This window comes from Papilio machaon, chromosome 14, assembly GCF_912999745.1.
Source record: "Papilio machaon chromosome 14, ilPapMach1.1, whole genome shotgun sequence".
In the NCBI taxonomy this organism is placed as follows: Eukaryota; Metazoa; Arthropoda; class Insecta; order Lepidoptera; family Papilionidae; genus Papilio; species Papilio machaon.
In genome coordinates, this window is record NC_059999.1 from 511,462 (window position 1) to 528,822 (window position 17,361).

Sequence of the window (17,361 nt, forward strand, 5' to 3'; positions counted from 1 at the left end):
CTTTCACTTGATTTATAACATAGCTTAATGTATCAAGTCTATTTGGTCCGGTCAAGGGAATCTTGACGGAAGGTTAGAATACCCCAAGACGAATAGCTCGAGCGAGCGAGCTGTCCCATTTCGTATCTCTACGCACGTCCGAGGCCACGCCAGATGTAATCTCCATCGACATTCATTGTTACCCCATTTATTTGATTTGTGACAGGTCTTCTAGAATTTTCTCTTATGTTTTGAATAAACCATTCATTTATCTTCCACTAAAATGTGTAAAAGTCAAAAATCTTCTTCAAACATTTTTATGAGCAATTTTTTAATTCGCAAAGTTTTTTTTAATAATAAATTCCACTCCTCGAATTATTTAGCCTTTTCTCCTATTTTTACTCCTAAATTATTTTATTTCATTATCTAAAGAGATTAGTTTAAAGTGCATTATAAGTATCGGTCGATGTGAATGTGACCTACTCATGTCAAAAGCCTTATTTTCATCTGAAAGCTTTACCAATTTGTCGTATCGTGCGAGATATTCAGCGCAATTAAGCGATACGCTTTGTCAGAGATTGCCGGCGCGTTGTTAACGTCGTAATTACTACAGCAATTAGAGAGTGTGTCGCCTCAATGATCTTGTTTAGTTGCAAAGGCACGGTGTCAAGTTAGCATAGTGATAAATACTTACTAACTAAGGACTAACTACTAGTCTAAGGATACTTACTTACTCCACTGGCACATTGGCCCAAAGTGACACTTGAACTCCAATACAAGAGATGGTCAACTTGGTCTCCATCCAAAGAATAATAATTTAAAACATCCAATTTTGACTATTCTAGTGAGACTAAGTGTAGTTTTTTCATTTCTAAAGCCTTGTTCGTCTTATAGAGTTGTCTAGTATAACATTACCAATCTTGTCATTATAAATCCCTTTAATAATAAAAATGACATTATTTCCCGACCGATACTCGACCCACAATTCTATTTCCATACTTAGATTGCTGTAATAATATCAAAATGATTATGTCACAATGGATTAAAATAGCCAAGCACGCGATGGCGATTGAAAGTTATTTCTCTGGAGAATTATATATTTAAACTTATATATGTATATACTATTATAAATTTAGTAGCTAAGTTAAATTCAACCCCTAATAAGGGATAGAATTAGGGAAGTAGGTGGGTTGTCATTTGTGAGTGCAAAATTGCCTCGTGTACAGTAATTACTAATTACGTCCTCGCCACTTAACGACATGAATGACGTTGTTGAGAGAATTTGAAGCGTTAACTTTAACATTTTATGTTGAATTTCCGTGAAAAAATTACATACTTAAAGCTAGTTGGCAAATTATACGACTATTACCAATTAATAGTGTAGAGTACTTATCTTAGTAATGATATAAATGCGAAAGTTAAGTTTATCGCCAGAACGACTAAACGGAGCTCAATAAATATTCAATATTGTGTTTTCAAAACTAGCTGTCGAACGAGACTCCTTCCGCGCGCAACTAAAAAAAAAACGTAATTACATGCCAAATTTCATGCATATCCATTGAGGCGTTCTGGAGATACCTTCAAACAAACATCCATCCATCTGTCCATCTTAATATTCGCATTTATATTATTAGTAATATTTTATTTATTATTTCGTTAGCTTCATCCTTTTATTATGAAAGACATAAAACGTTTGACATTAAGAACCACAAAGTAACCTACGAGTACAATGTACATATTACGATTTCAATAAAGTCTCTTACAAAATATAATATAATTTATTTTTATTTATTCTGAAAGTACCTTAAAGAACACTAATTTGGTGAAATAAAAAAAGTGATAGCAAATTTTAAAACCTTTGTCTTCAATAGAGAAATGATTGAAAGCAGCAATAAATAAAAAGGATGAAAATCCTAAGTGACAGGTCAATTTTACAGCGAACTGAGGATCTGAAATATAAATTCAAGCAGAATTGTGAAAGAAAAATGCAACATCATGAACATTTACTCGGTCTGATTTATAGCTTACGTGTAGTGGAGCTCACAGATGAGATACAAGTGTGAATATATTTTAAATAAGAAATCATAATAGCTTTACAACTATAGTAGTTCTTCGAGTATAATTTAATTAATTAAGAAAGGATTAACTCATGTATGATCGTCCAGTGACGGCACCGACTAGTTTCGGACCCGTCGAGGGGCCATCTTCAGAGATCATCTTAGTGCGAGACGCGACGCCACCGCTAAGTCCTCGAAATAAATACTCGCCCTGAAGATGGACCCCCGACAGGTCCGAAACTAGTCGGTGCCGTCACCGGACGATCACATGTGAGTTAAGCCGTTCTTAATTAATTCATCATTATGTCTCACGAAAGTTTAAACAATTTAATTTAATATTAAGGTATAACAAATAGAAATTATTTTAAACTAAAAAAAATCTTTCACCAATTGAAAGCTCTTTTTTTGTCCTTCTACAAAAAGCGTAGGTAAGCAATATGTTTTGATACTAACGTTTCCGCAGTGGAAACGCACGATGTTTAAAAAAATAAACAACATATAGCATGTGACTTATTGTTTATAATTAAACCGTAAAAGAACATATTGCTTCTGTCTTATCGTTCCATAAGAAATATATAAAAGGAGATAATAAAATACACGTGCCGATGTTTCCAAGATATATATTTTACCTTTATTATAAACTGAATAGTCCTTTAGTATCCTTTGTTACGAGACGGAGGACGGGATAAAAAATAATAATATAATAAAACTCATATAACTAAAGAAAATCTTTTTTCTTAGTAAAACATGTATCAAGAATACAGTTTATTGAATAAGCTTTGCCTTTATATTATTTTATTTCAGAAATTAGTTTTACTTTACGTAATTTCTTATTTTTTGTTGGTTATTTTTATTTAATAACTAACAGATACCCGCTACTTCATTTGCGTAAAATTAAAAACATTAAATAGTTATTAATTTTGCAAAAGATCTAAATAATATCCCACAGGAACCCATACATGTTTTTGAAAAGAGGCCGTCTCTCTACCAAATTGACAAAAAGCATAAATAATTATAAAAACAACAACGAAACCATAAACAAGTGAATCATTAAACAATTGCTCATATATTTTGTACAAGAAACAATATTGAACATAGGAACTATAGCAGATCTTCAGCTTTCAGCAACAATGTAAAGTTACAGATTAAACTACTCATTTCCCAGTTACAGACTGAAATATGAAACTTGCAGGCAAACTTTAAACTAAGTATCGATCAAGTATAGCTTAAGTTACGGTCGAGCTTTATTCCCAGTAGTCCAAGACGAAATAAGTAATGTATAAATTTGTACTCATTTAATTTGTACTTGATACTTAAAGTTAAAAAAGCACTAAAAAGTATTAGCTTTTGGCCGCCACATGTTCCTCGCGGAATTTTAGAAGAAAAAACATAAGAAGTAGACTACGTTCTATATTTATATGTCAAATTCAGATCCGTTGAACCGTTCTAGAGATACCTTTTAAAAAACATCCCTCGATCCATCTAAACATTCGAATTTATAATATTAGTAAGATTTACTAATATATCGTGGACCCAACGACATAGGCTTAACATATGTAAGACTAGTAGTTAAATTAAACTTTAGTTATTGACTATTTGAGGTGTAATGTTAAAAAAATACTGTTCAATTCTAAACATATTTAATTTATTAATAGACATAAATCTCACAACTCTGCTCGCTAACACGTACATAAATAAACATTCAATACATTTCATAAATATACAGTTTCTTTGGCTTAATGCTGCTATAAATAATGTATTTACTTCAAAATATACAAATATTAAAGTAACAGCCAAGTTAAGAGCATCACTAAAATATTAACAATTTAAACTTTTTAAACAAGAAAGCGTATTCTTTATGCAGGTCCCAAGGCTAGAAGACATTATGAAATAAGATTAAAAAGTAAAAACTAAGGTTTCTTAAAAGTACATTACGAAAACAAAATTTAAAGCTTTAATCAGATAGAAAATTAAACACTAACCATTCTATAAATATCACAACCAGAGGAAGTAACCATAATACTTAGTTAAGACCAGCGGTTCTCAAACTTTTTTTGGGAAACGAAATATTTGACGGAGCCCGAGATTCTAGATTTAATTATTATTCTAGGCCCTAAAATTTGTATGTACTTGCGTCCCTCGTTCAATTCGCGACCTAACTTATTGTAGGTACGTAATATTAATCTTTTGATGGATTTTTCGTCCAGAATCATATAGTTTTTTGTAATCAAGATCAGAACTACCCATTTCACAGCTTATCAGAAAGGCTTCGCGGAGACCACTTTGAGAAACGCTGGTTAAGACAGTTATCGTAAAGTATGTACACTTTTTGCGAAGGATAGAGCTTCTAATCTACTTAGCGACGTAGCTTCATACAAAAATATTTGTATTACACATTTATTTGACTAAGGAACAAGCTTAATTCGTTCTTTCACAATAACTTAAGGTAATCACAGAGGCACAGGGGATCATGAATACATTTAATTAAAAGAAAGCGTATCTACAGCTTTATTATTTACACCATCGTTGAATATTTTTATTGAGATTTCACAGCAATTAATTCTTTGATGAATATAATTAATTTTTGAATCTTGTCACACGTGTAATAAAAGATTACAAACAGTCAGACATCACATTTCTGTTTTGACTGTGATTTGAATTTTTATGCTAAAGGAAACTCACTGAGAAAAAAAATTTTTAGGTATACACAAGATAGAAATCGGTTTGCTATGTACCGAAGTGTAGAATTTTTCGGAAAGCCTTCCGGAATTCGGGATTGAAAATAGTATAGATGACAGGATTGAGGAATGAGTTAATGTAACCGAGCCACGTGGTGAAGATGAAGACGGTCACTCCTGGTGAGTAGGAGAGACCAAACTTGATGCAGAGAGCATCGAGAACCGAACAGGTGAAAAATGGCGCCCAGCAGAATAGGAAGACACCTGTGAAAAAGATAATTTATATATAATAACTTAAAAACATGTACTAAGAGTACAGAAGTACCATTTTCAACAGGTGAGAGTATAATAGATCTTATTGAATTATACACGAAAGAAAGCTGGGAAAAAAACTATATTTTTTAGGTCCTTTCACAATTTGTTGATTTTTGTTTCTTGTAACGGTAATTACATTGAAATATTACCTAAAACAATCGCCAGAGTTTGTGTAGCCTTCTTTTCTTTCTTGGCAAAAGACTTGGCTCGTAATTTGCCAGCTCTGTTAGCTCGGAAGATCGTAAACCGCGCTGCAGACGCCGCGCTTTTGAACCGTCTTCGAGGAGTGCTGATCATCGAAGTATTGCTAAGACGACTTAACTTCTTTCTGTATAACATATAAACAAATAGTTAAACACTTTCGGTTTTTAGACGTTCGGAATTTATATTTCGACCTGTTCAAATTATAATATTATACTTGCTTCAAATCTGGTTTCTTAGGTACCGAACTGTTTCCTTCTTTATGTATTTTCGCTTTACTGCTGGGCGATGGAGGTGGAGTGTGCTCTTTCTCTCCATCTATATTCGATGTGACGTAGCCGGAATCATTGTTTGTATTTGGGTCCATCATTGGAATCGGCGATGCTAAATTTGCCATTATTCTAAAATCAATTCTTAGATTAAAACGAGTAAACCTAAAGATTTAAAGCTAATTATTACTATAAACATAATTAGATAAACTGCATCAGAAAATATTTCATAGTACTATTTAATATCTATCTAGTACTCTTTTAAATTTCTAAGATTTTTGTTAAGAATTATCTTAAATACATCATCTAAGTATTAGGCTAATTATAATTTATTTCTTACTTACAAACCGGTTTCTTCCACTACGGCAGCGAGCATGAACCTTGTCGATCTCGTATTAGCAAGCTCATCCGCGTATACTCCCATCTCGGTTCGGTCGAAGCTGGAAGAAAAGGATCTAAGCTAACTATTAAATAGGATCATTCTAATAAAATGTATCCAATTCTTAATACAATTTCTAGGTCATTGCATACTTGGAAGTCAATTGAGAAAAAAAGTGATACTAAAACATTCTTACTTTTCATCTTCCTCGTCTTCATTACTGCCCGAGCCAGTGTTGGTCGGCTTGTCATCCTGCACGCCGCTGTCGGTGCGCCGCGGCAGACCTTTCACGTTCTGAATCACCACCGCAGCTGTCCCACTGGAAACTGTAGAGCCCACCGCGGATGATGTCTTCTTACCTATACGTTGCTTCTTTGCTCTTTTTCGTATCGCCTGAAAATTATGGTACATTGAATTTTTTGAGCTAAAAAACTTTTACAATTAATTTACATTTATCACAATTTACTTATATTTCTCTTAACCATTCCAAATAAGCCTCAGCCTTGTGCTAGTATATTGTTCGAAACAATAGTCGAATAGTGGGATTCTAACATAAGACCACGTGATTGGTTGTTCTTATCCTTAACCTTTAGGCTTTCGGCGCTTCATTGTCGGTACGGCCGACCATCACAAATCATTGGGAAATATCTTTTAGTTGCTTGTTGCATGCCAGTTTGAGAGACTTTATAGAATTTATAGTACTACTGCCTAGTACTATAGCTGACCTTAAAAATGTTGTAATAGAGGAACATCATTATAATGCAAGGTATGTAGAATGAGCCGAGTGAGGAGTAGATGACGTAGTCGGTGTTGTTGAAGAGGCAGGCGTTGGGGCTACGGTCGGGGGCGTCATTGAGGCCGAGAACGACGGGCGCGCCGATCGCACTGGACACCAGCCACGCGACCGCTATCATCAGCCACACACGCGCGCTGCTCTTGTGCTTCGCATACTTGATCGGCTGGGTTACGGCGATATATCTAGAAATAATCACCACAATAATCGTCCGTAAAGATATCCAAGACTAGACCAAGTCGACTGGCAGGAGATGGTTCAGGAAAAGCAACGTTGCCGATCTCTTTTATTGGATTCCAAGATCTATGTTGGGTCTCTGCGCTAGGGGAGTAAGTATGTATGGATTGATTTAAGTAATAAGTATCTATAGTATCTTTACATCTCCAAGTTGCCTGGTATTTTTGACATTGGTATTTAACTGCTAATAGTTAGAGGATTTGCTTGCTGTATTAAGAAATAATACTCAGAAAATACAGTACCAGTTCGTGCAGATAATTTCTTTTTTATTACCTGTCTACGGATATAGCGACCAAGTTGAAGATGCTGGAGGTGGAGCAAGTTACGTCCATCGCGATGTAGCTGTCACACACGAAGGCGGGCAGACCCCACGACCCGTTGAACTACATGCGATTTATGCCATCGTGAAAATAAAATGTTATTTTAAGCTAGTCAATTAGTCATAGGCTAATTATGGCTATTTAATTATTGTTAAAAATTACCATCGAATTTTGAATTAAGAAAAAGTTTAACATTTTATGCTTCAAGAATTTAACTTCAATGCCTTTTTATAAAAATGTTAACGTCGTACGTTATAGTGGCTTTTTTACTCCATTTCATGTTTAAAAAGGTTTAATATATATACATATATTTAAGTTACTAACGTGTACTAATTTAGATTACTAATGTTAAACAAAATTTGAAATGACCGACTTATTTGAATTTTGGAAATACGATTAGCATTTTAAATTTAACAATAGGTACTAAAATTTAACAAAAAATGTACTAACATAATAAACTTACCAAATAGTAAACGCCGAATGGCATCACAACGACTGCCACTAAAAGGTCGGCGACAGCCAAGCTCACTATGAAGTAGTTAGTGGCCGTTTTCAAGCTTCTTTCCCGCGCTACGCTGAGTATCACCAATACATTGCCAAACAAAGTCAGCACTGGGAACACCAACAATGATAACGCCCACAAATTGTATCCATGCACATCACTACAAGTCACATTATCGACACTAAAATTGGAAAATGTTCCATTCAACGTTCTTTCAATATTATAATAATCACTAGAATTAAAATCGTTATCGAATATCGATAGTAAGTTTATTTCGTTTTCACTACTTTCGATTAACGTTCGATTTACCGAATCCGGATCTGGTGGTTTGAATACGATCGTTGTTATCCTCGATACATTTTGGCATTTGTTTTGACAAAAGCTCAGCTTTGTGATATCCATCTTTAATTCTTGCGTGTTAAGATTCAAAGTTGCGTCCATGATTTGATATTATTTGTTTGGACTGTATAGGAACTGGAACGGATTTTCGATTTCTCCCGCCAAGCACATTACTGCGAAGTCTGTAACAAGATATATCAACATTAAATTACCATATTTCGACTCGAGTTTCTGTAGAAAGTGACCAAAATTATTGATCAGGACTATATAAAAATCAGAGCTTTAATTTCTTTGATTGGTGTCTTACTGTTTGAACTAAACACACTAAAACTTGTACACTAATATTACTACACAAAATTCAAATATTCCAGTATTATGAACAAAAATCCAGTGATAGAAGTCCTTCATTTACACTCTGATAATTGCTATGTAACTTATCCACTATCCATTACATTTTAATCATAACTAAAGATTGAATTGTGTTTGTGCGCGGAACTCTAATTGGATTTCGCCTTAAGGATTCGGAAACAGCGAGGAAATGTTCTCTCCAGTTTCGGCCAACCCTCGGCTTAAATTCTGGTTTGCTATATTCTCCGCATCAAGAGCGTACCCTCAAATTTAATTATTCATTCGATTTACTTACGTTGTAAGATTTATCCATATTTTTTTCCACAATAGATATTTAATATAGCTTAGGCATCCTTACTTAACTGTGAATTTTAGATACACAAATAAAATAATAAATCGTTTACGTTAGTCACTCTGAATTTCTGAGACCAAAATATCTGTATAAAACATCATTAACCATGTCATTATCTTTGAAAACAGAAAAATAGTAATATGTTTTAAAAGGAGATTTTTGTCTTAGAAATCCACCCTTAGAGAGATATATAGAGAATGCGAATATCATACATATTTAATGTCATGTCACGAATTTGATGTCAATTGCCTAAAACAAACAAACTTACATACTACACACTTACTTGAGCAACATTAGATCACAAATTCGTTATACATTAAAATTAATGAAGAAATTTCTTTTACTATCACTGAAACAAATCATTCATAGTTTACATTCATAAGATATTGTTAGGATTTACCCCAATTTGCACGGGCGATATTTTTTTTTTTTTTATAAGAGAAGGGGGCAAACGAGCAAAACGCCAAACGTCAAACGCCAAACGTCCAACGCCGAGTTTTAACGCGGCGACGAACGTCAAGTCACTCTAGTTCCGTTCGTCAACCGCTAAAAATTCCACACTGAACAATAAAAAAGTATAAACAGACACGTGGAAATACATTTTGTTATATTTGAGCGTTTTTTAACGCACGATTAAAAAGCGCCTGTACGAATGAAGACTGAACAAAAATTTCCTCTACACTTTTGTATTGTATAAAACAAAACAATATACATTTCTAATCCTATTAACTTTATCCATTCACATTTCTTCTATTTTATTTCGTAAACAAAATAAAATACATTTGATATTTGATGCTTGCGGCAGTGATTGGCCTAATAATATTAATTTGTAGGTGCGCCTCCAGCTGCCGAAAGGAAATCATTCCTAAATGTAGCCAATTAATTAGTGGACGACCTTTTCTACTCTCTTATTACATATTAGTAATTGATGATTGCTCCGATACACGTTTGATTTTACCAGACTGACTCAAGAGGGTATTTTTTTTTTGCAAACAAGTATATTTTATCTCATTGTAACGTTTTTATTTCTTTTTTTTTTTTGGCAAATCTGACAATTATTTTCTTTTGTCATTTAATTTATTCCCTTCTGTTAGGTTCAGTTACTTATTTCAAATTATTTAATATAGGCATATCTCGTAAACCTTCCTCGTAAAAGTAATTATCTTTTATTATATACTTTTGCATTTAGTACATAAAAATATAAACATCTAATTCACTTACATAACTTTTAATTTTAAATCCATTTGCAAACAAATCTAAAATCTAACCAAAAGTGTTACAAACCACGTTACCAACTAATAAAAAGAAGTTAAAAAAAAAACAAACGTATAATTATTACTACACATTGGTCATTTATTCGCACAATTATTTTTCATGTCATTTTATTCCACTTCCTTGCTGCACTCCGCTTTAAATTGAACACAACTACGTCACTAAAAAGAGGGAAAGACAAGACAAGACGGAGTGTCTGTCGCCCCGCTGTCTGTACAATTGAACGACTTGGCTTCTTAATGGACCTTCGAATGCAGATTGCTACAGTCACATACAAAAGTAGATACAAAATCATACTTTAAAAATATATATGATTGTCGAAAATTTAAATCAATGAATAAGTTTTTACTGTTTGCTGTGACATATTTATGTTACAAGCTAACGTTTGTAGAATTTTTAATTTACTTTAATTGATGATAATATTTATTAAGTTCAAAGTAAAATTATTTATTAATTAACGCAACTTATTTATCATAATACAATGCTTACTTTAATCAAATAAAGTACAGTATAATTTTGTTTATTTAAATTTAATTTACTGAAAAAAATAATGGAACACTTAAGACTAGGACTGTACACTTCAAGTAACAAACTGCGTGTGGTTTCGATCACTCATACGAACCTATATTCATTTTAGTACGCAATTTGGAACGATACGCTGTTTATAGGCAATTTTATATATGAAGTTAACATTATTAAAAAGTAAAACATATTACTTATCTCATTAATTTTACTAATATTATAAATGCAAATGTTTGGATGGATGAATGGATGTGTGTTAGAAGGTGCAGGAACAACTGCATAGATATCGCTGAAATTTAGCATATATGTAGAACATAGCATAGAAGAACGTATTTTTTTTATAAGAGAAGGGGTCAAACGAGCAGCAGGAACACCAAGGTGTTCATCGACGCCCATGGAGATCTGCAATACTAGAGGTATCGCAGATGAGTTGCCGGCTTTTGAGTTGGTGATACGCTCGCTTCTTAAAGGACCTTAAGTCGTAGCGGTTTGGACATACCGCCGAGGACAGACCATTCCACAACGCGGCAGTACGCGGTAGAAAGCTATCCTATAAGCTACTAATTAAGTTTTTATTAATTCCGCGCGGACCGAGTCGCGGGCGACAACTAGTGGAGGTAATAAAATACAAATTAAATGTTATAATAAATAAGACTGTCTTCATCTAGCAAAATCCTTTTAAAAAATATCCTTCAGATTTAATTTCAAACGTTATTATTATACGTAAAAGGCCAAAATGTTGGTAATTTTCAAATTAACTTATTCATTAATTCATCACTCAGGTTCAAGATGAAAAAGCTTGTAAGCTTTTTAATATTATTTGAATTGTTTTAATTTTAGCTTTTGAAAATTTATTTTAATTAAATGTTAAGCGATTATAATAATACCTTCTTGGGTTTAATTCTCAGCCAAAATGAACATTTTTTAAGACTAACGTTTAAAACCTGTCTTAGTGTGTAAACTAGTAAATATCTTATCTTACTAATATTATAAATGTGAATGTTTAGATGGATGGATGGATGTTTGTTTGAAGGTATCTCCGGAACGGCTGATCTTGATGAAATTTGGTACAGGTGTAGAACATAGTCTGGAAGAACACATAGGCTATATTAAGTTTTATTGTTAATTCGGCGCGGACGGAGTCGCAGGCGACACCTAGTATAATGTATAAATAAAACACTATTTCATTACCTAAATACTCCAGTATAATTTGCACCTAACATACTACTAATTATAAAGCATTTTATCCAGTAATTTAAATACGAAGAGTGTTCGGTATAGTTGCGATGTGCTTACGTCGTGTTAATGCCGTTTTGAATTTCGCGGTTGACCAATACGGGTTTTATGTTGGTAGGTCGACTCATTTTTATTCTCCCGCACAAGCGGGTAGTTGGAAATCCCTCTCCGCTACGGACGGGCGCGGGGCCTGCGGGGGGCTTGTGCGGGGAAGGAGTGAGTCGACAGAGCGCATCGAGTCAGCATAAAAAGTGGTCGGCAGTTGGATAGCTCATCGGACGTGTCTTATATTTAGCGTACAGGGTCGCTAAGTTAACGGTTCCGCGTTCGGTTCGATAAAGGACGCGTCTATAGGGCGCTTACGGGAAGCGGTGCATCGGGTGCATCAGGAGTGCAGCATTGCTGGCGCCTTTAGACTGTATGACTGTGACCTTTTTGACTCGACTGACACCGACAGAGTGACCAGGCACCTGCAGGCGGTGAACGGGGCATCGAGTAGGTGAGTGCCAGTTCATATATTTACATTATTTACGCCAGGCCGTGTGATTCGTAGTTTAAGGCAGGTTGTGCCGCGGGACCCGAACCCGTCGTGTACGGCACAATTCGATGGTAGCAGAGCGTGGTTAGGTTAACACGTAGGTTATAACCGCGTGGTTATATTCGGGTTACGTGTTTTTCGGGTACGTATTTGCATTGCTTGGCGAAATATTGTAACGTCCTTCTCGCGCGGAATATAACGGAATATAACGGAATACAACGGAATACAGAATATTATAACATATTACGTCGTACAATATTAGGTTTTTAATCGAGTCGTTTACGTTGAATTCTTTATTGTACGATTGCTACGTAATATTAATCGGCCATTAGGGTTCCGTTTATTGATTTCTTATACTTTTATATTTTGATTTAGTAATTTCAAAACCGTAGATCTGCTTTTAGGTGCAGATGTGTTAGGGTTACTGCAAATAAGGGGTAGCAAACTTCTGCAGGCAGGAGGGTTGTCAGCTGTTTCGACCGACCTCGGAGAAGTCATTATAGGTCCAGCATTTCCCGTGAGTGCCTCCATCCCAAATGTAGACATCCAGGTGGGTCTCTCTCTTGCTGATGCAGTCCAGCGGTTTTGGGAGGTCGAAGAACCACCCACAGCACCTCGTGACAACCCGGAGTATCTGGAATGTGAGGCGTTCTTCCAGAACAATATCGGGCGGCTCCGGTCTGGTCGGTTTGTTGTGCGTTTGCCTTTCCTTCCGTCTCGCGTACCGCTTGGGCAGTCTAGGTTGTTGGCAGAGAAGAGATTAATGTCTATGGAGCGCCGTATGAAGAGGGACGCGGTGTTTAGACAAAAATATTTAGAATTTATGCAGGAGTATCGCGACTTAGGCCACATGTCAGTTTCCAATTTTGATTGGCGTTCGCAGGAACACTATTTTATTCCTCATCATGCCGTGTTCAAGGGAGAGAAGATACGAGTTGTCTTTGATGGATCTGCTCCTACCTCTACTGGGGTCTCCCTTAATCAATGTTTGCATGTTGGTCCTAAATTGCATCGTGACATTTCAGATATTCTGACGGCTTTCCGCCGACATCAGATCGTTTTCGTTGCGGACATTAAAATGATGTTTCGACAGACCATCATACATCCGGAAGATCGTAGATTTCAGCTCATATTGTGGCGCGAGGATCCCTCTAGCCCAATTACGGTGTATGAGTTGAATACGAACACCTATGGTCTTAAATCGAGTCCGTTCATCGCAATCAGGACGCTTCTGGAACTGGCAGAGCGTGAACGGTTGGATTTCCCTAGAGCTGCAGCTGTATTGTCCAGTGATATTTATGTCGATGACATATGCACCGGCGCTGCTAATGAGAGAGAGGCTCTTATATTAAGGGATGAGTTGATTGGCATCTTAAAGGCTGGTGGTTATGAGTTGAGGAAATGGGTATCCAACTCTCCGGCTCTCCTTGACGGCTTACCTAAGGAGCATCAGCAAGATCCTCATCTTTTTCAGAACGTTGACAATCCTGACGCCATTGCGGTACTCGGAGTGCAGTATCAGCCTGTTCAGGATGTCTTCACGTTTCGTGTACAGGATTTAGACATATCCCGAGTTTGGACTAAGCGATCGGTACTCTCCACAGTTGCCCGAATATTCGACCCCAATGGATGGTTGACGCCGGTTGTGTTTTGGGCAAAGTGTTTCCTTCAAAAACTCTGGTTGGAAAATCTTACATGGGATGCCCCTCTCATTGGAGAGTTATTGTTGGCGTGGTCTCGTTTTGTTTCGTCGCTTCCGGATATTCAATTGGTGAAGATAGAAAGAGCCTTTTTACCTGCTGGTAAATGTCAGGTGAGCCTTCATGGCTTTTGTGATGCCTCAGAGTTGGGCTATGCGGCTGCAGTCTACATACGTGCGGTCAACACGAACGGTAGTGTCACAGTAAGATTAGTTATAGCGAAAAGTAAGGTTGCGCCAATTCGGTCTCGTTTGACTATACCTAAATTGGAGCTCTCAGGAGCTGCACTTCTTTCGAGACTTCTCAATCATGTTGCTTCCACTTTAGGTCAGACAGTGGCCCTCGAGAAGATCTATGCATGGTCCGACAGTCAAATTGTTCTTTGTTGGCTTCGGGCGTCTGTTCATGCGTTGGAGGTTTTTGTTGCCAATAGAGTTTCCCAGATTCGCGATTCGACGGCTGATATTAATTGGAGACATGTCCCCGGGGACCTAAATCCAGCCGATTGCGCCTCACGGGGCTGCGAATCTTCAGTTATTTTGAGTCATCCGTTGTGGTGGGGACCAGACTGGTTGTGTGAACCTGAAGGTAGCTGGCCCCATAGTATTGTCGACCCGGTTGAACCGTTGCCAGGACTTCGAGTGTTAGCGGTGCAGTCGGAGCCGAAACAAAATTTAGATGAATTGCTCGGACGGTTTAGCTCCCTTGATAAATTGTTAGGAGTGACGGGATGGGTTAAACGTTTTATTTATAACACTCGGAATAAGTCCGATAGGCAGTCTTCTCCCGTGCTTACCCCGGAGGAAAGAAGGGAAGCATTGTTGTTCTGGGTGCGTTTAGAGCAGGGTCAAAGTTTCCAAACAGCAATAATTAGTTTACGAAAGGGGGATAAATTAAGGGGTGCCATTGCACGGCTCAACCCTTTCATTGATGACAAGGGTTTGATACGAGTCGGGGGTAGATTACGAAATGCGGACTTACCTTATGCGGCTCGACATCCTCTCCTGTTGCCTAAGGACAGCATTCTGGTACGACTTTTGATAACTGATCGGCACGTGAAGAACTCTCACGCAGGTTTATCAACACTCCTAGCCGTCCTCCAAAGGGAGTTTTGGATTTTGTCTGCACGGCGAGTTATACGAAGCGTTATTTTCCGCTGCATTCCGTGTTATAGGTTGAAGGCCGCAATAGTACAACCACAAATGGGTGACCTCCCTCCAGATCGGGTTAGAGCTTCGAAGCCGTTTTCTGGAGTTGGTACGGATTTTGCAGGTCCATTTCAAGTTAAGTCGTCAACGTTACGAAATGCTAAGGTGACGAAGGCTTACCTGTGCGTTTTCGTTTGCCTTTCCACCAAGGCCGTACATTTAGAGGTAGTGTCGGCGTTGAGCACAGAGGCATTTATCGCTTGTTTGTCCCGGTTTGTTAGTCGTCGAGGATTACCGAGTTTAATTCGGTCCGACTGTGGGACTAACTTCAAGGGTGGAGATCGGTACCTTTCGGAAGTCTTTACGTTTTTGAAAGACAATCAGGTTTCAATAGCTTCCAACATGTCTCAACGCGGTATAGAATGGCGATTCGATCCCCCTGCATTTCCATCCTGGGGTGGAATTTTTGAAGCGGTTGTGAAGGTGGCAAAGACTCATCTTCGACGAGTCATCGGTGAAACAGTGCTCACCTTCGAAGAGTTGGCTACGGTATTTTGTAAGATTGAGGCGGTTCTGAATTCCCGTCCACTGTGTCCTGTATCATCGGACCCTAATGATTTGGAGGTTTTGACCCCTGGTCATTTTTTGATCGGTGGACCCCTCACCGCACTACCGGAGTATCCTTATACGGAGATCCCATTAAATAGGTTAACTCGTTTCGAGTTGCTGCAACAACTTTCCCAAAGCTTCTGGCGGAGATTCAGCTTAGAGTACCTCCATTTGTTGCAGCAACGGGTTAAATGGTGTGACAAGACTGACCCACCTAAGGTTGGGGATCTCGTCTTAGTGAAAGAGTTGAACATGCCAACGCTGTCTTGGAGACGGGGTCGAATCCTGAGGCTAATTGTAGGCGCGGACGGTATTCCTCGAGTTGCAGAGGTGTTAGTAGGCAACTCGGTGTTAAAGCGAGCGGTCGCAACTCTCTCCCGACTCCCAGTATCTTAAGTATAATTTTCCATTAAGGAGTTTGGACGCAGCCAGGTATCGTCTGGCTGGGGCGGGGGACTGTTCGGTATAGTTGCGATGTGCTTACGTCGTGTTAATGCCGTTTTGAATTTCGCGGTTGACCAATACGGGTTTTATGTTGGTAGGTCGACTCATTTTTATTCTCCCGCACAAGCGGGTAGTTGGAAATCCCTCTCCGCTACGGACGGGCGCGGGGCCTGCGGGGGGCTTGTGCGGGGAAGGAGTGAGTCGACAGAGCGCATCGAGTCAGCATAAAAAGTGGTCGGCAGTTGGATAGCTCATCGGACGTGTCTTATATTTAGCGTACAGGGTCGCTAAGTTAACGGTTCCGCGTTCGGTTCGATAAAGGACGCGTCTATAGGGCGCTTACGGGAAGCGGTGCATCGGGTGCATCAGGAGTGCAGCATTGCTGGCGCCTTTAGACTGTATGACTGTGACCTTTTTGACTCGACTGACACCGACAGAGTGACCAGGCACCTGCAGGCGGTGAACGGGGCATCGAGTAGGTGAGTGCCAGTTCATATATTTACATTATTTACGCCAGGCCGTGTGATTCGTAGTTTAAGGCAGGTTGTGCCGCGGGACCCGAACCCGTCGTGTACGGCACAAAGAGAGTAATTGATAGGGTATGCGAATTGATTTAAATTATTAAACTAAATCTGTAATTTCCTATTTCCAGGAAAATATTAGCAATTTGCTAAACTGTAAATTTGCTAATGTTAACAATAATCGGTGAAAGATAGTTTCACAGTTATTTTCTACTAAAAGACTTTGTACAATGAAGAAATTTTCAGTGCTTTTTTATATTAAGTTTCTTAAGAAAGTTTTTAACTTCGTTTCGCTGTTGCTTCAGATAGTTTATAACAAAAAAAGTCAATAAACGTTTAAATATTTAAAAACTTGTTTCTTAAAAGTTTCATTTCAATATAACAGTTTTTATTGAATACTTTACCATTATATTCCTGAAACGTTTACTTCTTCTATTTATTATTTATTTATTTTGGAAAATTTACACTTACATAGTTATACTTTCAAATATTACATGCCCCGCAAAACTGCTTACGCAGTTTGACTGCAGGTCACTCGCTTTACATTACTTAAATGGTTACAATGAATTTAACAAGTGTTTTTTTAATAATTGTTTAAATTT

At 37.4% G+C, this 17,361-nt stretch overlaps 2 protein-coding genes across 2 annotated transcripts; one reads left to right on the top strand and one right to left on the bottom strand.

The window, feature by feature from the left end:
• Positions 1 to 4,763: 4,763 nt before the first annotated feature.
• LOC106710117 (dopamine D2-like receptor) lies at positions 4,764 to 7,892 on the bottom strand. Its single transcript, XM_045680942.1, has 8 exons — positions 7,692 to 7,892; positions 7,182 to 7,291; positions 6,604 to 6,856; positions 6,075 to 6,271; positions 5,844 to 5,939; positions 5,448 to 5,631; positions 5,179 to 5,353; positions 4,764 to 4,978 (listed from the first exon to the last, which is right to left on the bottom strand). The coding sequence occupies exons 1-8, from the start codon at positions 7,713 to 7,715 to the stop codon at positions 4,764 to 4,766; spliced, it is 1,254 nt and encodes a 417-aa protein (XP_045536898.1). The 5' UTR covers positions 7,716 to 7,892.
• Positions 7,893 to 12,405: 4,513 nt separating this feature from the next.
• Positions 12,406 to 16,190, top strand: LOC123721662. The gene is made up of 2 exons (XM_045681053.1): positions 12,406 to 12,421; positions 12,742 to 16,190. The coding sequence occupies exons 1-2, from the start codon at positions 12,406 to 12,408 to the stop codon at positions 16,188 to 16,190; spliced, it is 3,465 nt and encodes a 1,154-aa protein (XP_045537009.1).
• Positions 16,191 to 17,361: the final 1,171 nt, after the last annotated feature.